The 24,622-nt window shown below is 37.6% G+C and overlaps 1 protein-coding gene across 1 annotated transcript in view; it reads right to left on the bottom strand.

Moving 5' to 3' along the window:
- PAPLN (papilin, proteoglycan like sulfated glycoprotein) overlaps nucleotides 1–24,622 on the bottom strand; it is a 517,238-nt gene that overhangs the window by 291,084 nt on the left and 201,532 nt on the right. The window contains 1 exon segment of the mRNA XM_053697785.1: nucleotides 5,869–5,980. Within this exon segment, the coding sequence (XP_053553760.1) occupies nucleotides 5,869–5,980 (112 nt within the window).

Genomic DNA, 24,622 nt, shown 5'->3' with positions numbered 1-24,622 from the left:
CTTGTGATGATCCCTGTGGATGGGAACATGAAGGTACGCATCCTTTAAATCTACTGTTGTCATAAATTGACCCTCTTGAACTAAAGGAAGAATGGAACAAATAGTTTCCATTTTGAAGGACGGTACTCTGAGAAATTTGTTTGGACTCTTGAGATCCAAGATTAGTCTGAAGGTTCCCTCTTTCTTGGGAACCACCAACAGATTGGAGTAAAATCCCAGACCCAGCTTCTGAACTGGAACAGAAACTATCACCCCCATTTTGGATAGATCCTGACAACAACCTAAGAACGCCTCTCTTTTTATCTGGTCGACAGATAATCTTGAGAGAAGAAATCTGCCCCTTAGTGGAAAGTTATTGAATTCTAGTTTGTATCCCTGGGACACAATGTCAATCGCCCAAGGATCCTGAACATCTCAAACCCAAGCCTGAGCAAAAAAAGGAAAGTCTGCCCCCCCATAAGATCCGGTCCCGGATTGGGTGCAGACCCTTCATGCTGACTTTTGATCATTAGCTGGCTTCTTGGATTGCTTTCCCTTATTCCAAGATTGGATGGGTCTCCAGGAAGGCTTGGATGGTTTACCCTTGAAGTTTCTAAAAGAACGAAAATTACTCTGACGTCTCTTCTGCTTATTTCTCATATCCTGAGGGAGGAAATGTCCTTTTCCTCCTGTAGTATCAGAAATAATCTCAGCCAAAGCTGCGCCAAACAAGGTCTTACCCTTGTAAGGAATAGCCAAAAGCTTAGACTTAGACGACACATCTGCAGACCAAGATTTCAACTATAAGGCTCTGCGAGCCAGAATGGCAATCCAGTTTCTTATCCATAGGATCCTTAAAAGAACAGATATCCTCTATGGGAATTGTAGTTCTCTTAGCTAAAGTGGAAATTGCCCCTTCCACCTTGGGGACCGTTTGACAAGACTCCTTAATAGAGTCATCAATGGGAAACATCTTCTTAAAAATAGGAGAAGAAAAAGGAATACCCGGCTTCTCCCATTCCTTAACAATAATTCCTGTAGCCCAATCTGGTATGACTGGTATAGACTTTTTAGGGTTGACAACAACAGTAGTGTCAGAGTCGTCCAGAGTAGCCAAAATCTCCTTGAGTAGTAAACAGAGGTGCTCTAGCTAAAACCTGAAGGATACAACTTCAGCATCAGAAGAAGGGATTACACTGTCAGAATCTGAGATCTCAACCTCAGATCTATCCTCCTCATCAGATCTATGAGAGGGAATATTCGGAATAGCCACAAATGAGTCACCTTACTCACTGATTCTTTAGACTTCCTCTTGAGCTTTCCCTGTAGCATGGGAAAGACAGACAAGGCATCAAAAACTGCAGAAGACATGAGGGAAGCAATATCTTGCAAAGAGACCCCAGACGGAGCTTGAGAGGAAGCGCAGTGCACTGTATTAATGGGTACTAAAATTTGGGACACCTGAGGAGAAACATTGTCAGAAGTCCTGGACAGCATCTGTCCCAGACAATATAGGCTCAAAAAGTCTATCCTTAAAAATGAATGTTCTCTCAACACATGAGGAACAAAAAGGGATTGGTGGTTCAATATTAACATTCAAACATAAAGGACATCTGTAATCTATGTCCATCTTAACAGAATAAATTAAATAATTAAATAATTTAATTATAAACAAAATTAATAAAGAAAAAAAACGTTACTCTTTCTTTAAATTTTAAAACGAAACTGCTTTCTTTTTAATGCAATGCAAAAAACGAAACCGTTATATTTTTTGATTAAATGCAAAAAACGTTACTGCTTTTTTTTCCAAAGATATACATATGAAATATAAAAGACCTAAATAACGCCTCAAACAACCTCTACACCTCAGCTGCAGTTTTGCTGAGGTGCCTACCTTCCAGGATAACGTAGTATATGTGAAAGAAAAAACATAATCCATATTAAAGCTACTTCAATAATGTCAGGCTAACAAATATCAGTTTTAACTAAAAAAACGGCAAGATGCAGATATCTCTCCTCCAAATACAGGAAGTAAGAGAATAAGAAGTGCGCAACAGATAGTTTTTACCGCCACACAAGCCCCACCCATCATGGGCGTGTCAAATATAACGTCTCAGTCGACATTTTAATAAAAAAACGTTAATAAAACCACCAAAACTAAGCCAAATTTCCTCAAGTCCCCAGTGCTGCAAAACTGCCATCATAATCCCCTTAAAACACTAGGAGTAATGTATTAAGTATACCTGTCAGGGAAATAGTAAAGTGCCATGTTTTTTCCTTAAAGCTGTTTAAGAAAATAAAGTTAGCACTTACCTCAATAAAATCTGCCTGGCAGCAAGGCAGCTCACTAGGTTTGAGGGGTCCTTTCCCTCACATGGACCTGTGGAAAATAATAATAAGGGCAGCAACTTTTATTTAAATATGAGGGAGGCGCAGTGAGAATTATGTCCCACAAGTTCCCTTTGCTTAAAGGGACAGTCTACACCAGAATTTTTATTGTTTTAAAAGATAGATAATCCCTTTAGTACCCATTTCCCAGTTTTGCATAACCAACACAGTTATATTAATATACTTTTAACCTCTGTGATTATCTTGTACCTAAGCCTCTGCAAACTGACCCTTTTTCAGCTCTTTTGACAGACTGGCAGTCTAGCCAATCAGTGCCTTCTCCCAGATAACTTCTCGTGCACGAGCACAGTGTTATCTATATGAAATACGTGAACTAACACCCTCTAGTAGTGATAAACTGTTAAAATGCAATCTGAAAGAGGTGGGCTTCAAGGTCTAAGAAATTAGCATATGAACCTCCTAGGTTAAGATTTTAACTAAGAATACCAAGAGAACAAAGCAAAATTGGTGATAAAAGTAAATTGGAAAATTGTTTAAAATTACATGCTCTATCTGAATCATGAAAGTTTATTTTGGCCTAGACTGTCCCTTTAAAAGCCACCAATGCTCTACTGAAGAGACTGAAATGGACTACAGCTACACACTGGAGGAAAAAACAGCACATACTAGTACTGCAAATAAAATAATAAAATCTTGATTGAAGAATCTTTCCAGACACCTAACTTTACCACTTCCTTACTCTAACGTAGGCAAAGAGAATGACTGGGGTTGGAGGGCTCTTTGCCGCCTCCTGCTGGGCAGGAGTGATATTCCCAATAGTAATTAGATGATCTGTAGACTCACTGTGTCATTAGAAAGAAAAGGTCTGTAGACATAAATTCCAAGAAAATGACTACATAAAAACTACATCTTTATTTATACCAAAATAGCAAATTCCAAACAGCAAAGTAGGCAGTAACACATCTAATGAGACCTGTTTATTTTAAAACATAAGACTGCCTGCCTGCAGGTCTCATTAGGTGTTTTTACAAACTACTCTGCTGTTTGGAATTTTCTATTTTGTTATTAATAAAGATGGAAGTTTTTAAGAAGTCATTTTCTTGTAATTTGTGGCTAATATAGCGATGGGGATCCCTTCAGGACTTTTCTCAATTTAATTAAATTTTTTGGGTTCCTGTTGAGCTGTTTAACATTTGTATTGGAGCCAGCATTTTCATTTTTACCGGGTGTGTGACGTCACGGACCGCTGAAGGCCACACACCACAGGAACGACCCCCGTTGACTGGAGACACGGTTTGCAGTAGTGGTTAATGCTGCTTGTGGCTGGGAACAAGACGAAGACACTGGCAGGGCAGGCAGAAATCACATGTGAGTACAGCCCTATTTGCCAGTATGAATGTCTATGCCGATGTACAGCAGTAATTTTTTCTGTAATGGAGTGTTCCTGATTGGGTATAATTATACACATTTGACCCCACATACACCCGGTATTTATAAAGAAATTTTGAGACAATGCATTGTCAGTTAATAGGCTCACCCTCTATCTATTAGCAGTCAAGAGCATTCCTCCTCTTTTATGCTTTTATAATATTGTTGTTTGTAGACATGAACTTTTTTTCATGCTGCTTACTTGAAGATCACCACCATTTGAAAGAGCATGCTTTTCTCTTTCAAATGAGCAATATTGGAGCTTTGTAGCTGATATAGGAGATGCCATTGACGGGTTAGAAAAATCTCCCCCCCCATCCAGCTCCCTAGCAGCTACCGATGAATCCTGCCTTAGGCCTTTTATGATGTCAACACGTACCCATGAAGTATGGGACTACCGCCCACTTGGCCACCAACAAGCCTGTAGTGAGGGTGATAGACAAAAACGGCATTTGATCGGCAATCCCTCTACATGACGAGAGCCTCGTCATGCACTTCGAAGGGGTTAATATGTAATAGTATGTTTTTATCTTCAGCACACAAAAGAAGAACCACAGGCTGCACTCTTGCAATACATGTATTTTATTTACATACGTGTAGATTCCAATTGACTAAAAATGAGAAAAATTGATTCATTATATCTTGTTACTCAGGTGCATAGCACCATTATTAAATATTTATCTTAAATGGACAGTCTACCCCAAAAAATGTTGTTTAAAAAGATAGATAATCCCTCTATATTACCCAGTTTTGCATAACCAACACTGTTTTATTAATATACTTTTTACCTCTGTGAAAATAATATTTTTCATGTTTTTAGCTACTTGACTGCAAAGGGCTCCAGTGCACTCATATATATGTCTATATGTTTTTATATATATATATATATATATATATATATATATATATATATATATATATATATATATAAATATATATATATATATATGTATTTATGTGTTTGTGTGTATATATATATATGTCTGTAAATGCATACCTCAAATCTTTGAGCCCTTATAACTATTTTATTATATTTTTTTTAGCAGACAGTGTTAATATGAGTGTAACTGTACTGTTAAATGTATTTTTTATGTTTTTTTGTACAACTTTTTTGTCTAGTGTAACAGTGAATAAGAGCTCTGGAGTCATGTTAACCAGACGTACTTTCAGATCATCATACGTTCACTGTTTCTGTCAGACGCAAAGAGCAACAAAATAGCCCATATCACTTGCGCACTTCAGTTAGCGCACCACTCGTAATATATAGACCATAGCAGGCAAAGTCAGATTCAAAGGTGTAGCTTACCAACAGTGGAGCTCAATCACTTATTTTTTATAGGTGTAAAATCAGCCCTGGTATTAGATCCTGAAAGATTTACTATTAATTTAAGAGATATATTTAAAGTGAATGTCAACTTTGAGGAATGTGTGCCCGGTTTTTAATAATCCTATTAAAAACAGGGGCACTTTCATTCATCAAAGTTTACATTTTAGCCGTTTTGTTAAAATACTTACCTTTTCTTCTTGCAAAGCTGGAGCAGCACTTCCCCCGCCCGTCGCTCCTTACGTCAGCAATGACAAATCCAACTTCCTTCAATCAGGGCTTTCCCCCCAGAGTAAACATTGCCTGAGGCCATGCCGTGATTGGAGGCAGCCAGAGTATTCATTTCTGACCTATGAAGAGACGAGCAACGGGCGGGGGAAGCGCTGCTCCGGCTTTGCAAGAAGAAAAGGTAAGTATTTTAACAAAACGGCTAAAATGTAAACTTTGATGAATGAAAGTGCCCCTGTTTTTAATAGGATTATTAAAAACCAGGCACACATTCCTCAAAGTTTACATTCACTTTAATAATGGTGCTATGAGACCAAGTAACCATACATAGTAGCGTCCTCGCTTGAGGATTTGTTTACAATTTTGAATTTAATGTGCTGAAGAATAAAGTCGCCATGTTTACGTTGGAATGGTAATATTAAGATTGGTTCTTGAGAGGGAGGACAGAAATAAAAGAGAGGAACAAAGCATTTCCTAAATATCAAAAGTATCAAAAATTGTACAAATAGCAGGCAAAAAGAAAATAAACCAAAATAATAAATGAAGGCTTAGATATATACCCCAGGGTCAGCTCTCTGGTTCCTGCCAGCATTTCCATCACTATAATACTGTGGGCATCCTTCATAATCTGGTCCATTGGCAACTGTTACATCATCTTGGCAACAGCCATATCTAAAATGGAGAAATAAATATAGTTATCTCCTGTATTAAACACTGGGTTTGATCACAATCTTGCACTTTGTTTTTCGGCAGATAGCGATTTCTGAACCTTGGCTGTTATTGTCAGCACGTGTTTCCAGTGATCACAATCCTAAAATGCTTCTGCTGTTAATAAAGATATTTCTGTTGTCTTGCTATATAAAAACATATCAGTCAAGTCTAAACATTTTATTTAACAACATTTACATCTTGTTTGCTGCAATTATTTTTAATAACCAAACTCCACCCACTACGTCACCCCATTTTGAGGAGCCCATGCATCTGACAAGACTAAGCAGGGTCATTATGCTAGTATAAAATGCATTGTTTTGCAGTCTGTTAAAGTCCGTTAGAAAAAAGTATTAGTCTTGAGAAGTATGCAGTGGACATTTCCAGCTCTGATAATTGGCAAACAAATAATAAAAAAAAGTATATTGCAAATTTGTTTTACTTTACATAACTAATTATTTTATATTCAAATATCAATCGCCTAGATTACGAGTCTTGCGTTAGCCTTAAAAAGCAGCGTTGAGAGGTCCCAACGCTGCTTTTTAACGCCCACTGGTATTACGAGTCTGGCAGGTACAGGTGTACCGCTCACTTTTTTTCCACGACTCGAGCATACCGCAAATCCACTTACGTCAATTGTGTATCCTATCTTTTCAATGGGATTTTCCTAACGCCGGTATTACGAGTCTTGGAAAAAGTGAGCGGTACACCCTCTCCTGTCAAGACTCCTACCATTTAAAAGTCAGTAGTTAAGAGTTTTATGGGCTAACGCCATAACATAAAACTCTTAACTAAAGTGCTAAAAAGTACACTAACACCCATAAACTACCTATTAACCCATAAACCGCGCCCCCCCCCCCATCGCAAACACTATAATAAATTTTTTAACCCCTAATCTGCCGACCGGACATCGCTGCTACTGTAATAAATGTATTAACCCCTAAACCGCCGCACTCCCGCCTCGCAAACACTAGTTAAATTTTATTAACCCATAATCTGCCGTCTCTAACATCACCGACACCTACCTACATTTATTAACCCCTAATCTGCCGCCCACAACGTCGCCGCTACTATATTAAATGTATTAACCCCTAAACCTAAGTCTAACCCTAACACCCCCCTAACTTAAATATAATTTAAATAAATCTAAATAAAATTACTGCAATTAATTAAATTATTCCTATTTAAAACTAAATACTTACCTGATAAATAAACCCTAAGATAGCTACAATATAACTAATAGTTACATTAGTCTCCCAAAATTCCGAAAGAAAAAAAATTATCAGGTAAGCATAAATTTTGTTTTCTTTTGTAAAATGATGATGGTCCACAGTCCTCCATAACATATGGGATTAATACCCAAGCAGATGGTCTATGTTACGGAAAGAGTGGGACATTTTTCTGGCAATTCAGTTACTATTTATCCGACACTGCGGCCTGAAGGTTATTCCTGCCAAACACTGTTTGCGAAAAAAGCAAAACATCAAAGCGATAAAATCTGAAAAAAGTATGCAGAGACGACCATGTTGCAGTTTTGCAAATCTGTTTCAAAGATGCTTAATTTTTAAAAAACCTATGATGTTAAAAATGCTCTTGTAGAAAGAGCTGTAATACGCTGACTCCTGTTTGATCAGAGTTATGACTATTGGAAGCAGGTATGCTAGACAAAACTCTGATGGACATACTAAGGCATCTATTATGTGAGCCTTTAAATCTTTTGATCTAGCACAATAGTTTGGAAGCATGTGATTTAAATGAGATGTCATCAGATCTATATCCTGTAAGGCCAATTTAATCACTAAGCAATCAAAAATGTCCTAATGGAGATACCACTCTCTCGGATGGACCGATTGAGATGATCCACATCCCAGTTGTTCACATCCGGTATGTGAATTGCCAATAAGGAGCAATGATTATTCTCTGCCAAATACAGTGTTTTAGACACTTCCTGCATGGTCAGTGGACAGCAGTTACCCCTCCTGGATAATTTATTTAGGCCAATAAATACACTTTTCCTCCTTCAATAGAGGGCAGGGTTGAAAATCACTGAAGATCGCTCGAAGTTCCAGAATGTTGATTGGTAACCTTGCCTCTAGAGGATACCAAACTCCTTGCACTCTTCAGGAAACCCAGACTGCCCCTTAGCCTGAGAGACTGGTGTACATCAGCACAATACACTAAGACTGATTAAGAAAGGATGACCCAAGGGTCAAAGACAGACTTTGTGTCCTCAAGAAAAAGATTGTATGACAGAGAAATTCAAGCAATCTGTTGATCCAAATGTAGATAATGATTTGACCACTGAGATAGCATAGCCAATTAAAGGGGTCTCAAGTGAAGAGGGGCAGAAGGAACTGCGTCTGAAGCAGTTACTGTAAGACCCACTGCCTCCATGCACTGAGGTACCAATGGAATGTAGCTCTATGTAGTGAGCGACAAATCCTCAATCTTTATGTTGCAAAATTCCATCAGGAACTAGATTCATGAAGATTGATTGAGTCTATTATGACTCCTATAAATGCTACCCTTATAAGAGGATATCAGGAGCTTTTAAGTACACTGAATCTCCAACCATGGTCTTGAAAGAAGGCAGAAGCTTGTGAGTATGAGCAATAGTTAGTGATAGGAAATAAGCTTGCACTCGTATGTCATCCAGATATGGAGCAACAGAAAATGTCCTGAATTCTGATCACCGGCAAGATTGTATCCAATCGCAAAGTGTCAAACTGGCATTTTTTTGCAGATATACAAACCTCAGGGACTGAAAGTGATCCCTGTGTATAGGGATGTAAAGATATGAATTCCTGAGGTCTATAATAGCAATAAACTGACTGTAAAACAGTGAGGACTGTTCCTGTTATACAAGTGGAAACCCTGACCAATATATTTAGGGATGTTAAGACAAGACTGTGAATCTCTTTGGACAAGGAACAGATTGGGGTAAAAACTATTGATCCCAAATTTACACAGGTACTGGAATTAATTATTCCCCTATCCTCCAAATCCTTTTATAAAGGTTGCTGCCTCTGAAGGATCTTTGGCAACATGAGATAAGACCTCTGGTCAATAAGGAGGACTCTGTTTCACACAGAACAAAACTCTTGATCTCTTAAAGGACAAGAAGCATCAGTCCAGATATCCAAACTATTTTTCCTGTTTTATTCTAAAATGTATAAACTTATACATAGGTAACAGTCTAAATAAAGTATATTAAATCTATACATGACATAAACATCAGATGTAGTATATACATGTACATAAGCATATACACATATTTAGTCATACGGCCATACGGATTAAAGAAGCAGCAGATATAAACTAACAGGTACACAGTAGATATTTGTAAATCCATGTCCAGAATAAGCAGAGTCTGCATATAATTACAGACAGGTAGATTATGAGTTGTGCGTTCGTGTTTTAACGCTGAAAAAATGGTAATTTCAGCGTTAAAACAGCAACGCAGCCATTACAAGTCTTGTCGGTATAGTTGTACCGCAAGCCTTTAAGCCTGTAACACAACGTCAGTCCCGCACTCGTAAAATGAGACTTCCATAGCGCAGCCATTACGAGTTTTGCGGTGAGGCTAAAAAGCTTGCGTTACACAACAATGTTGAAACTGCTCTTGTAGAAACAGCTGTAATATGCTGACTCCTGTTTGATCCGAGTTATGACTATTGGAAACAGGTATGCTAGACAAAACTCTGATGGACGGACATATTAAGGCGTCTATTATGTGAGCCTTTAAATCTTTTGATCTAGCACAATAGTTTGGAAGCATGTGATTTAAGTGAGATGCCATCAGATCTATGTCCTGTAAGGCCAATTTAATCACTAAGCAATCAAAAATGTCCTAATGGAGATACCACTCTCTTGGATGGACCGATTAACTGCTGAGATGTTCACTGTTTTTGTAAGATATATCTCTAATGTATCTGTTTTAAAAAACTAAAATATGCAATACCAGTTTTGTAGCTCTGATGAAACTTAACCCAGAAATAAATAATGGTATGAATGGGTTAAAGAACAGAGCGAGATTAATAATAGAAAAAATTGAACAACTTCAAGATTGAGCTAGAAATATACTTAAAGCTCAGTAAGTAGCATATGTAACAGCTTTAGATGAGCCTACAATTAGGTATGTATAGAGTTAATCTTTCTGGATGTACAAATCAAGACAGCTGTAAAGTTATTAAGTGCAAGTAAAAGTATCCCACAGACAGCGTTTGCAAAGATGATGATTTTGCTACTATATATCAGGTGAGAAAAAGAGATACTTGCGCTCAGCCTCTGATGATTGCAGGTGTAGGTCTGACCTTTAACTTGACAAAATGAAACAAGCTCAAACGAAATCCCTTGTGCGTAAGCAAACTGCAGCTTCTTGGCAGATTGAGACACTGATAGTGGAGATCAGCAGTGAAGCAGGAAACAGCTACAATGATTAACTGTAAGTAAGTAGCTAGAGGTGATCCGTAACAAAACCGGAACATGCAGGTAGTGGGTTACAGGAACTTGAGGCAACAAAATACACATGCAAAAATTTAAGGACCTGAAAATAAAACAGCTATCCTTCCACAGTGTAGTATAACTTGAAGACAGGAAATTACTTCAATATTCAGGCAATGATCTAGGGAAACCCTGGATGATTTATAGCAGGGAAAAGTAGGTGGAGGATAATTGGAAAGTTCTTAAAGGTGTATTACATATCCCCCTCCCCAAGGAATCACCTCTGGGGATTGCAGTCGAGGTTTAGTCGGGTATCTGCGATGAAAGGCAGTTATGAGAGAAGGTGCATGAACATCTGAGTGAGGATGCCATGAATTATCCTCAGGTTGATACCCCTTCCATTTTATAAAGTATTCTAGTCGACGATTTCTGATACGGGAGTCGAGAATCCTCTCAACTTCAAATTCATCTTGACCGTCGATAACAACAGGAGGTGGTGACTGATGAGGAGAATGTGAATTGGGAATATGAGGTTTCAGCAAAGAGACATGGAATGCAGGATGGATTTTGTATGAAGTAGGTAGATCTAGAACGACCGCGTTAGCATTAATTATCTTTTTGATAGAAAATGGGCCGATAAATTGATTGGCCAATTTTTTACTAGGTAGTTGGAGTTTGAAATGTTTTGTAGATAATAAAACTTGGTCTCCTATACTCTAGTTAGGGCTTGGTCTAAGTCGTCAGTCGTCTTAATGTTTTTGGTGTGATTTTGCCTCCTCTAAATGTGTCTGAAGAATCTTTAATCTGTCTTCTAGAAGAACAGAATATACAGTGGCACTTGGAGAGTGTACTGCACTCTTGGAAATGAGGAATGTAGAAGGATGATACCCGTAGGTAGCATAAAAAAGAGATATCTTTGAAGATGAAGACATGGAGTTGTTATATGAGAATTCTGCCATCGGCAGATATGAAGCCCAATCATCTTGTAAATGTGAGACGTAACATCTTAAATATTGCTCCAGAGTTTGATTTAATCTTTCTGTTAAACCATTAGTCTGGGGATGGTAGGAGGTGGAGTATCTAGTATCTATATTTAAGATTTTACAGAGTGATCTCCAGAAAGCAGATGTGAACTGTGTTCCTTGATCTGTGATTATGGTCTTAGGAAGTCCGTGCAGTCCTAATATAGAGTCAAGAAAAACAGTAGCTGCTGTCTTAGCCGTCGGTAACTGTTTGAGAGTAATAAAATGTGCTAATTTTGTTAAATGGTCAATGACTACCAGGATGGTGTTGTAATGTTGAGAGGTAGGAAGGTCGACAATAAAGTCCATAGAGATTGTAGACCAAGGTACATCAGGAATAGGGATAGGCATTAAGCAACCAATATGTTTTTTATGGTCAAGTTTATTTCTTGCACATATATCACAAGATGTCACATAACTGTGTATGTATTGTTTTATTTGAGGCCACCAAAAATATCTTCCGATGAGTTCATTGGTTTTTTGTACACCTAAATGGCCTGATAAGACGTTATTGTGATAATGACGTAATACTTGTTCTCTGAGGTTTTTAGGAACATATCATTTGTTTTCATGAAAGAATAACCCAGAAGTTGGGTGTTTTACACACTCCTTAGGTGGATTTTCTTCAGTAGATATAGAAACCAATATGTCTTTTTCAAAGCCAGTTAAAGATCCCAGAAATTTCTCAGGTGGTATTAATGTTCTTAAGGAGTCATTCTCAGGGACATGGTCATGTATTCTGGACAGGGCATCGGCCTTGGTGTTGCGAGAACCTGGTCGGTAGGTGATCCGAAAATCAAATCTGTCCATGAAAAGGGCCCATCTAACTTGTCTAGAAGACTAAGTTTTGTTCTTTTTTAAGTACTCCAGATTTTTGTGATCAGTGTATATTAAAAACTGAACTTTTGTTCCCTCTAGTAAATGTCTCCAATTTTCTAGAGAACTTTTTATGGTGAGTAGTTCTTTGTCCCCAATACTATAATTACATTCGGCGGTGAGTAATGTCCTGGAATAAAGGCTATTGGATGAAGCCTAGAAGTAGACTGGATACGCTGAGACAGAACAGCTTCTATTCCTGAATTCGAAGCATCTACTTTGAGAACAAATTGAAGCTTATGGTCTGGTACGGTTAATATAGGAGCTGTAGTAAAGTCTTGTTTGAGACGAACAAACACATCTTGGGCTTCAGTGGTCCATGAGAATCTTTGATTTTTCTTGGTAAGTTGGGTCAAAGGTCTTACTTTAGAAGAGAAGTTACGAATAAATTTTCTGTCAAAGTTTGAGAAACCAAGAAATCTCTGAAGAGATTTTGTTGAAGTAGGTTTAGGGCAAGTAGAGGTTGCTGTGACTTTATCAGGATCCATCTGGATGTTATTTGGAGATATGATATACCCAAGGAATTTTATTTTGGTCACATGAAAAATAAATTTTTCTAATTTCACGAATAATTTATGTTCACGTAAATGGGTGAGTACCCATATGACATGTTTTTTGATGCTCATGTATATTTTTTAAATAAATGAGTATGTCATCTAAATATATAATCACGCACATGTTAGTTAGGTCTCTGAAAATGTAATTAATAAAATGCTGAAAAGTGGCGGGGGCATTACAAAGCCCAAAAGGCATAACGTTATACTGAAACAGACCGTATCTGGTTCTAAAAGCGGTCTTCCACTCGTCACCCGTTAATTCGTATGAGGTTGTAAGCGCATTTCAAATCTAGTTTCGTATAAATGGTTGCGTAAGTGAGTCGTTCAAGTAATTCTGGGATAAGTGGTAAGGGATACCGGTTTTTAACTGTAACTGCATTCAGAGCTCTGTAATCGATTATAGGGCGCAAAGTTTTGTCTTTGTTTTTTACAAAGAAAATACCTGCAGCTGCAGGAGAGGTGGAGTGAGTTATGAAACCTTTTTTAAGGTTTTCATCTAAATACTCACGTAGATAGACAAGTTCCTGTTGTGACAGAGGATAAATCTTTCCATAAGGTATTTGTGACCCAGGAATGATATCAATAGTGCAGTTAAAAAGTCTGTGAGGTGGCAAACACTCTGCCTCTTTCATATCAAAAACATCTGTTAAAGGGACACTGAACTCAAATGTTTTCTTTTGTGATTCAGATAGAGCATGAAATTTTAAGCAACTTTCTAATTGACTCCTTCTTCATTTTCTTGGTATGTTTGTTTGAAATGCAAGAATGAAAATGAATCAAAGTTTAGATATAACAGTATGTGGAAAACAAGTTTTAAGACAGTGGGAATAACGTCAAAAGAGATGTATTCAGTGTGACCTTTGTCAGTAGTTAGAAGTAAAGAAATAGTATGTTGGGTAATTGGTCTTTTCTGAATGAAAGATCCATCAATTAATTTGACAAAAATAGGTGTATGCTTACACACAGTAGGTATGTTATTGAGCTTAACAAAATCAGCATCTACAAAATTTCCACACGCGCCTGAGTCTATTAATGCCTCAGTCTGGATATGATGTTGATCCCACTGTAATGAGAAAAATACAGTGAGTTGGGTAGGAGGTCTGGTAGAGGTAAAACTATATACACCTATTTCCTTACCCTTCTTTTGTTTAGCCAATGCTGGACAATTGGACACGGTATGATCTCTGTTTCCACAATATAGGCAGAGGTTTTCCAACCTAAGTCTAGCCTTCTCTTCTTGAGACAGAGGTCCTTTTATAGTCCCAATCTCCATCTGTGTTGGATAACCAGATGATTCATCCTGACTGAGTGAGAATGAGTGAGTACGTTTAAACATGGGGTCATATGCTTGTCTTTCTGTTTTTCTCTCTCTGAGTCTTCTATCAAGTGTGGTGCTTAGTTTAATCAAGCCTGTAAGTGTCTGGCATGTCTAAGCGAGAGAGCTCGTCCTTTAGAGACTCAGAAAGTCCTAAGCAGAATTGGTTTTTTAGACTTATTTGATTCCAGAGTGAATCTAAGGCCCACATCTGGAAATCTGTAATATATTCTTCAACAGTTCTTTTTCCTTGTTTCAGAGTGCGTAATTTAGTTTCAGCTTTGATTTGAGTATTTGTTTCTTCATACAAGCTGGCCATAGCCAAAAAGAAATCATTAAGTGAATCCAAAATGGGGTCATTGTTTTCAAAATAGCGGTTTGCCCAAGTTCTAGGTTCGCCTGAGAGAAAAGAAATGGTAGGTGTGGTAGGTACGTGGTCTCATGGTAAACAGTAGATTGCAGGCATTTCAAAAGTCTCTGAACTCATGACGTTTGCCAGAAAACGGCATTGGTAAATTGATATGTGGTTCAGGTATGTCAGTTTGTTTAGAAGCCATGCTATCCTTTAACAAAGATTTCAGAACAGAATTTCCGGTTTGCACCTCTGTTAAACGTCTTGCAAGGTAATCAATCTTTTGGTTGAGATTTGCAAATTCGTTATTTATTTCATTTGGGTCCATCTTACCCAAAAAAATGGCAAGATGGCCTGAATATTATGTAAGATATATCTCTAATCTAACTGTTTTAAAAAACTAATATGCAATACCAGTTTTGTAGCTCTGATGAAACTTAACCCAGAAATAAATAATGGTATGAATGGGTTAAAGAACAGAGCAAGATTAATTAGAGAAAAAATGGAAAAGCTTCAAGATTGAGCTAGAAATATACTTAAAGCTTAGTAAGTAGTATATGTAACAGCTTTTGATGAGCCTACAATTATGAATGTATAGAGTTAATCTTCCTGGATGTACAAATCAAGACAGCTGTAAAGTTATTAAGTGCAAGTAAAAGTATCCCACAGACAGCGTTTGCAAAGATGATGATTTTGCTACTATATATCAGGTAAGTGAGAAAAAGAGATACTTGCGCTCTGATGATTGCAGGTGTGGATCTGACCTTTTAACTTGACAAAATGAAAAAAGCTCAAACTAAATCCCTTGTGTGTAGGCAAACTGCAGATTATTAGCAGATTGAGACACTGATAGTGGAGATCAGCAGTGAAGCAGGAAACAGCTACAATGATTAACTGGAAGTAAGTAGCTAGAGGAGATTCGTAACAAAACCGGAACTTGCAGGTAGTGGGTTACAGAATCTTGAGGCAACAAAATACACATGCAAAAATAAGACCTCTGAGATTAAAGTAGTAAAAGTTAAGGACCTGAAAATAAAACAGCTATCCTTCCACAGCGTAGTATAACTTGAAGACAGGAAATTACTTCAATATCCAGGCAATGAGCTAGGGAAACCCTGCCCTGATGATTTATAGCAGGGGAAAGTAGATGGAGGATAATTGGAACATTCTTAAAGGTGTATTACAGTTTTAGACATTTCCTGCATGGCCAGTGGACAGCAGTTACCCTCCCTGTATATTTTATTTAAGCCACTGCCGAGATGTTGTTAGACTGGAAATAAATATACTTTTCCTCCTTCAATAGGGGGCAGGGTTGAAAAGCCTGAAGATTGCTTGAAGTTCCAGAATGTTAATTGGTATCCTTGCCTCTAGAGGATACCAAACTCCTTGCACTCTTCAGGAAACCGAGACTGCCCCCCAGCCTGAGAGACTGGTGTACATCAGCACAATACACCAAGACTGACAAAAAAGGATGTCCCAAGGGTCAAAGACAGACTTTGTGTCCTAAAGAAAAATATTTTATGACAGAGAAATTCAAGCAATCTGTTGATCCAAATGTAGATAATGTTTTGACCACTGAGATAGCATAGCCAATTAAAGGGGTCTAAAGTGAAGAGGGGCAGAAGGAACTGCGTCTGAAGCAGTTACTGTAAGACCCACTGCCTCCATGCACTGAGGTACCAATGGAATGTAGCTCTATGTAGTGAGTGACACGTCCTCAATCTTTATATTGCAAAGTTCCATCAAGAACTAGATTCATAAAGATTGATTGAGTCTATTATGACTCCTATAAATGCTACCCTTATAAGAGGATATCAGGAGCTTTTAGATACACTTATACTCCAGCCATGGAGGCCTACTTATAAAGCCGTCAACTTTCTTGCATTCAACCGCACCAATACGCTCGCCTGATATCGGCTAACATCGCGGCTGCGGACCTGAATACGCTCTCCATATTTATATAAAAAGCTGTCAAAAAGCAGCGCACCAAGTACGGGGCGATGAGCAGCGGACTGTTGTTAACTAACAGTCATCGATCTGCTATTCGGCTTTTCCCCAGCTTTATTTATATACTGTCACTAAACACCGCCACTATACTAAACTGTTTAACCCCTATCCCGCTGCTCCCGGACCCCGCCGCAACTAAATAAAGTTATTGACCCCTTTCCCGCTGCTCCCGGAGCTCACCGCAACTCTAATAAACTTATTAACCCCTATTCCGCCACTCCCTGACACCACCGCAACTAACTAAATGTAATAACCCCTATGCCTCCACTCCTGGAGCCCACTGCAACTAAATAAATGTATTAACCCCTAAACCCCTGGCCTCCCACATCACTACCACTTACTAAACATATTAACCCCTAAAATGCCAGACCCCCACATCGCCATAAACTAAATGAACCTATTAACCCCTAAACCTAAACAACCCGCTAACTGTACATTAAAATTACATCATCCCTATCTTATAATAAATTTAAACTTAACTGTAGATTTAAAGGAAAACACAACACCTGTTTCAAATATTCTAAACTAACTTGTTCTAATAGTGCAAAATAAACTAACTAACAATTATGTATGCCGTTTTCATCTTTTTATTTTGTTGTAGAAAACCAGCTTCATAATTTAAACAGATTAATCTGCAGCCTAACACTTGCAAACTACCATGTTGTAACGCACGTTCTACATCAGTACTGTAGGTCACGTGACTCACACGGCACCTTCTATTTCTAATGCTGAGGAAGCAGAGCACTGCAGTGTCTAAAACGAACGGCTTCAGGCACTGCTATGATTATAAATACCAGGAGCAGGGAAGGAAGGGGGAGGAGGAGGAGGAGGGAGACTCAAGACTCCTGAGACTGTGAGTAACTTAAATGAATGCAGATGTTTATTTTTGCATTTATATCTGCAGCAAAAGTTTACTTTCTGTCTTAGGAGCTTTTCTTCCCCCTGTGCATTCCTCTCCCCCTCCCACTTCCTTCCCTGCTCTTGGTATTTATAATTATAGAAGTGCCTGATGCCGTCCTTCTCAGACACTGAACGTGATCAGTCTGCTTTCTCAGCGTTAATAACAGAAGAAGGTGCCGTTTTTGTCACATGACCTACTGTAGTGGAAAGTAATTCCCAATATGGCAGCATACATAGCAGATTGTAGTCTGAAGATTAACGTTCAAATTATAAAGCTGTTTTCTGCAACAGAATGCAGTAAGATGATGACCTTACACAGAATTGTAGTAAGTTTATTTTGCATATTCATAGAAAGTTTGTTTAAAACATTTCAAAGCAGGTGTTATGGTTTCCTTTAAATTAAACTATATTAAACTATTAATTAATCTACCCTAACTATTATACTAAAATTACATTAAACTATATTAAACTATTAATTAATCTACCCTATTATACTAAAATTACATTAAACTATATTAAAATATTAATTAATCTACCCTAACTGTTATACTAAAATTACATTAAACTGCAAATTAAATTAACTATATTATATAGTTAAAAACCTAACCCTACTCAAATAATTTAAATCTACTATTAAAAATTACAAAGTTACAAATAACTAACAACTAAGTTAAAATAAAAAATAAATTATCAAATATTTAAACTAATTACACCTAATCTAAGAGCCCTATGAAAATAAAAAAGCCCCCCCAAAATAAAAAAAACCCTAGCCTACAATAAACTACCAATGGCCTTTAAAAGGGCCTTTTGCAGGGCATTGCCCCAAAGAAATCAGCTCTTTTACCTGTAAATAAAAATACAAATACCCCCTCAACAGTAAAACCCACCACCCACACAACCAAACCCCCCAAATAAAAACCCAATCTAAAAAACCTAATCTCCCCATTGCCCTGAAAAGGGCATTTGGATGGGCATTGCCCTTAAAGGGCATTTAGCTCTTTTTCCTTGCCCTAACCCCTAATATAAAAACCCACCCAATAAACCCTTAACCATAAAACTAACACTAACCCCTGAAGATCCACTTACAGTTTCTGAAGACCCGACATCCATCCTCAATGAAGCGGCAGAAGTCCTCAGCGAAGCCGGCAGAAGTCTTCATCCAAGCAGGCCGAAGACTTCATCCAACCGGGCAGAAGTCTTCATCCAGACGGCATCTTCTATCTTCATCCATCGGGCGAGGAGCGGCTCCCTCTTCAAGACATCCGGCGCAGAGCATCCTCTTCTATCGACGTCTTCTTTACAGTGAGGTTTCCCTTTAAATGACGTCATCCAGGATGGCGTCCGTTAGATTCCGATTGGCTGATAGAATTCTATCAGCCAATCGGAATTAAGGTTGAAAAAATCCTATTGGCTGTTGCAATCAGCCAATAGGATTGAGCTTTCATCCTATTGGCTGATCCAATCAGCCAATAGGATTGAGCTTGCATTCTATTGGATATTCCAATCAGCCAATAGAATGTAAGCTCAATCCTCACAGTCTTGAAAGAAGGCAGAAGCTTGTGAGTATGAGCAATAGTTAGTGATAGGAAATAAGCTTAAACTTGTATGTCATCCAGATATAGAGCAACTGAAAATGTCCTGAATTCTGATCAACGGCAAAATTGTATCCAATCGCAAAGTGTCAAACTGGCATTTTTTTGCAGATATACAAACCTCAGGGACTGAAAGTAATCACTGTGTATAGGGATGTAAAGATGTGAATTCCTGAGGTCTATAATAGCAATAAACTGACTGTAAAACAGTGAAAAATGTTCCCGTTATACAAGTGGGAACCCTGGCCAATATATTTATAATATATATATATTTATAATATATAGGGATGTTAGAACAAGACTGTAAATCTCTTTGGACAATAAACAGATTGGGGTAAAAACTATTGATCCTGAGGTTACACAGGTACTGGGATTAATTATTCCCCTATCCTCCAAATCCTTTTATAAAGGTTGCTGCCTCTGAAGGATCTTTGGCAACATGAGATAAGACCTCTGGTCAATAAGGAGGACTCTGCTTCAAACAAAACAAAAATCTTGATCTCTTAAAGGACAAGAAGCATCAGTCCAGATATCCAAACTATTTTTCCTGTTTTATTCTAAAATGTATAAACTTATACCTAAGTAACAGTTTAAACAAAGTATATTAAATCTATACATGACATAAACATCAGATGTAGTATATACATGAACATACTTAAGCATATACACATATTTAGTCATACTGCCATACGGACTAAAGAAGCAGCAGATATAAACTAACAGGTACAGAGTAGATACTTGGAAATCCATGTCCAGAATAAGCAGAGGCTGCATATAATTACAGACAGGTAGATTATGAGTTGTGCATTCGTGTTTTAACACTGAAAAAATGGTAATTTCAGCGTTAAAACAGCAATGCAGCCATTACAAGTCTTGTCGTAATAGCTGTACCGCAAGCCTTTAAGCCTGTAACGCAACATCACTCCCGCACTCGTAAAAATTATGTTTTTTCATGGGACTTCCATAGCGTAGCCATTACGAGTTTTGCGGTGAGGCTAAAAAGCTTGCGTTACACCCTATAACGACAAGATCCGTACTGCCATCTGAGAGCAGTAGCTATGAGTTTTACGTTACAAAACCCCTAATCTGCCGTCCTCCCACATCGTCCCCACTATACTAAAGTTATTAACCCCTATTCCACCGCACCCCAACACCGCCGCCACTATAATAAACCTAGTAACCCCTAAACCGCAAGCTCCCCACAACGAAATATACTAAATTAAACTATTAACCCCTAAACCGAAAGCCCCCCACATTGCAATAAACTAATTTGAACTAGTAAACCCTAAACCCAACGCCCCCCTAACTTTATATTAAAATTAAAATGTCCCTATCTTAAATTAAATTAAAACTTACCTGTCAAATTAAAAAAACTTAGTTTAAACTAACAATTAAACTAATATAACTATTAAACTAAAATTAAACTAACTACCAATTAAAGAAAACTAAAATACACATTAAAAAAATCATAACACTACTATAAAAATTACAAAGTATCTAATTACAAAAACGAAATTATCAAAAGTAAAAAAGTATTACACCTAATCTAAAAGCCCTATAAAAATAAAAAACACCCCCAAAAAAACCCTCTAGCCTACAATAAACTACCAATAGCCCTTAAAAGGTCCATTTGTAGGGCATTGCCCTAAGTTAAACAGCTCTTTTACCTGTAAAAAAAAATACAAAGACCCCCCCAAAATAAAACCCACCACCCAACCAAACCCCCAAAATAAAAAATAAAAACTAACTCTAACAAAAACCTAAGCTACCCATTGCCCTGAAAATGGCATTTGTATGGGCATTGGCCTTAAAAGGGCATTTAGCTCTTTTGCACTGCCCTGAAAAGGGCTTTTAGCTCCTTTAAGAAGAGCCCAAACCTTAAACTAAAAAAAAAAACACCCAAAAAAGTTTAAAAAATCCTAACACTAACCCCCGAAGATCCACTTACCGTTCTTGAAGTCCGGACATCCAGGCGGTGAGAGGTCTTCATCCAGACGGCTCCATCTTCATCATTCCTGCGGAGGCGGAACGGTCAATGCGCGGAGGCGGAGGTCCAGGGGAAGGTCTAAGGCGGTCCAATAGGATTTAAGCAGCTCTCATTCTATGGGCTAATTCGAATCAGCCAATAGTATGAGAGCTGCTTAAATCCTATTGGCTGATTTGAACAGCCAATAGGATTTTAGCAGCCCTAATTCCTATTGGCTGATTCAAATATTTCAGCCAATAGGAATGCAATCGTACCCCCAGTATAAAAGGGGTACCTTGCATTTCAATCCTCAGTTTACAGTGGGTGATCGCATGAAGAGGACCTCCGCCTCAGCGCATCGACCGCTTCACCTCCGCACGGATGAAGAAGATGCCGGTCCCTTGATGGTTGAAGATGGAGCCACCGGTATGAAGATCATGCAAGCGGGACTTCAAAAACTGTGAGTACCTAAAGAGGGTTTAGCTTTTTTAAGGTTTTATGGCGTGGGTTTTATACAAACGCCCTTTTCAGGGCAATGGGCAGATTAGGTTTTTTTAGATAGTTTTTTTTTTATTTTGAGGGTTTGGGTGGGTGGGTGAGGGTTTGTAATTTTAGTGGGTCTTTTAGAAAAAGAGCTGATATCTTTAGAGCAATGCCCTACAAAAGGCCCTTTAAGGGCTATTGGTAGTTTATTCTAGATTAGGTTTCTTTTATTTTGGGGTGTTTTTTTTTTAAATGGGTATTAGATGAGGAATAATTGTTATTATTTTGGATAATTTGTTTGTTATTTTGTGTAATGTTTTTTTTTTTCGTTTTCGGGTGGGTTTTTCTTTTTAGAATAGCCATTTTTTTATTTTTCATGGGCAGCAAAAGAGCTGAATGCCCTTTTAAGGGCAATACCCATACAAATGCCCTTTTCAGGGCAATGGGTAGATTAAGTTTTACTTTATTTTTATTGTGTGGGTTTGGGAATAGGGGTTTGTATACTGTTAGGGGGGGTTTGTTTTTCTTTTGTAGAGAAAAGAGCTGATTTCTTTAGGCCATTTTAAGGGCCCTTGGTAGTTTATTATAGATTAGGCTTTTTTATTTTGGGGTGTTTTTTTTGTTTGTTTTTTTAAACAGGGTATTAGAATAGGAATAATTTTTATTGTTTTGGATAATTTCGTTTGTTATTTTTTTGTAATGGTATTTTTTTTTAATTTTTTGTAATTTTAGTGTTTTTTATTTTTTGTAATGGTATTTTTTTTTGTAATGTTAGGTTTTAGTCTAAGGCAGCTTAGGTTTTATTTCACAGGTAAGTTTGTATTTATTTAAACTAGCTAGTAAATAGTTAATAACTATTTACTAACTAGTCTACCTAGTTAAAATACATACAAACTTACCTATGAATCAAAAATAAAACCTAAGCTAGCTACAATATAACTATTAGTTATATTGTAGCTATCTTAGGATTTATTTCACAGGTAAGTATGTATTTAGTATTAAATAGGTATTATTTAGTTAATAATTGTAACTTTAATTTAGCTCTATTTTAATTATGTTAAAGTTAGGGGGTGTTAGTATTAGGGTTACGGTTAGGTTTAGGGGTTAATAGTTTAATTTAGGTTGTTGCAATGTGGGGGGCTCGCAATTTAGGGGTCAATAGGTTTATTTAGTGGTAGTGATGTGAGAGGCCAGAGGTTTAGGGGTTAATAGCTTTTTTTAGTGGTGGCGATGTCTGGGAGCGGCAGAATAGGGGTTAATAGATTTATTATAGTGTGAGCGTGCAGGAGAATAGGGGTTAATAACTTTAGTATAATGGTGGAGATATCAGGAGCGAAAGATTAGGGGTTAATAGATTTATTTAGGTGGCACGATATCGGGAGCGGCAGATTAGGGGTTAATAACATTATGTAGGCGCCGGCGATATCGGGGGCAGCAGATTAGGCGTGTTTAGACGTGGGGTTTATGTTAGGGTGTTAGGTTTAAATGTTACTTTTTTCTCCATAGATATCAATGGGGCTGCGTTACGGAGCATTTCATTCCGCAATCACAGGTGTTAGGTTTTTTTCTAACCCGCTCTCCCTATTGATGTCTATGGAGAAAGCGTGCATGAGCACGTCAAAACAGCGCTTGTATTTTGTGCGGTATGGAGCTCAACGCAACCATATCGCATGCACAAGCCGGTTGTTTCAAAACTTGTAATGGCAGCGCTATGGAGGGTGAAATAACGCAACTTTTGCTGTGTTCGTTAAAAAAACTTTCTAACGCGCATAACTCGTAATTTAACTGAGAGTAAATACACAATGTACATTGTTAATGAAAATATTCATGATTAATGCTCAGTCTCTGCATGATAAACGTATGTGCAAACATATAAATCACTCAGACAATGGTATAAAAGAGATATCAATAGATCTTATCTCTAAAGGATCTCTACTGATAGTGAAAATATTCATGATCAATGTTTAATATCTGCATCATAGAACCCTTGTGCATAGATAGGTATAAAAGAGATACCAATAGATTTTTATATCTAAAGTATCTCCACTGTTTTACTAAAATACAGATTAATCCTGCACGACTGCATTTGGAATTAAACATGCAGAGTACAATGCATGAAAGGTACCTAGAGGGGCATATACTATAGAATTGTGTACACAAAAAGCATAGGACATATGGGGCCAGATTACGAGTGGAGTGCAAACGTTTTTGCGTGAGCGATCAGGTGTTTATCGCAGGTGTTTGCACTCCTCTGGCTTACCACTGGTATTACGAGCTGAAAGTAAACACAATCGCTTGAGCGCAATTGCGATGTACGCTACAATGATTACCGCAACTTCAGAGCTCTGGTTAAAAGTAATATCCGCAACATCGAAGACTCTTATTTATCAACAGATCTATCTGATGCTCATTGCGCCGTTCTTGACGTTGTTTTTGACAGACTTTTTAATAAATAAGGCGATAAATAAGGCGATGCGAATGCGTTGAGATTGACGCAATGATAAATCGGCCCAATAGTGTTACTCACCAATGAAGTTACTAGATAGGTAACATAGGTGTGTATATTTATTCCTACCCTGAGGGAGGTGTAGTATATATTTTTTATTTGATTGAATGCTTCTGATATATTGTCCTGTGTTGGGTGCATGATAGCAACAAAATTATTATTTTTATTTTCATTTTTTAGCCTTCCTATTTCATAGATTTAGAAGACTAAGTAAGTCTTTTCGACTTTTATACATAGAAATATACTGTTTGTGTATATATATATATATATATATATATATATATACAACTCAGAATGTATCCGGGTTCGGCAGCTCCCATACTGATACAAAAGCAGGCAGACACAGGCAATCAACTTTCAAAACGCCTTTAATGTAACAATAAACGAATCCGTCCCAAAGCCATATATATATATATATATATATATATACACACAGTATCTCACAAAAGTGAGTACACCCCTCACATTTTTGTAAATATTTTATTATATCTTTTCATGTGACAACACTGAAGAAATAACACTTTGCGACAATGTAAAGAAGTAAGTGTACAGCCTGTATAACAGTGTAGATTTGCTGTCCCCTCAAA

Source organism: Bombina bombina, chromosome 1, assembly GCF_027579735.1.
Source record: "Bombina bombina isolate aBomBom1 chromosome 1, aBomBom1.pri, whole genome shotgun sequence".
Taxonomy (NCBI): Eukaryota; Metazoa; Chordata; class Amphibia; order Anura; family Bombinatoridae; genus Bombina; species Bombina bombina.
This window is presented reverse-complemented; position numbering and strand designations above follow the sequence as displayed.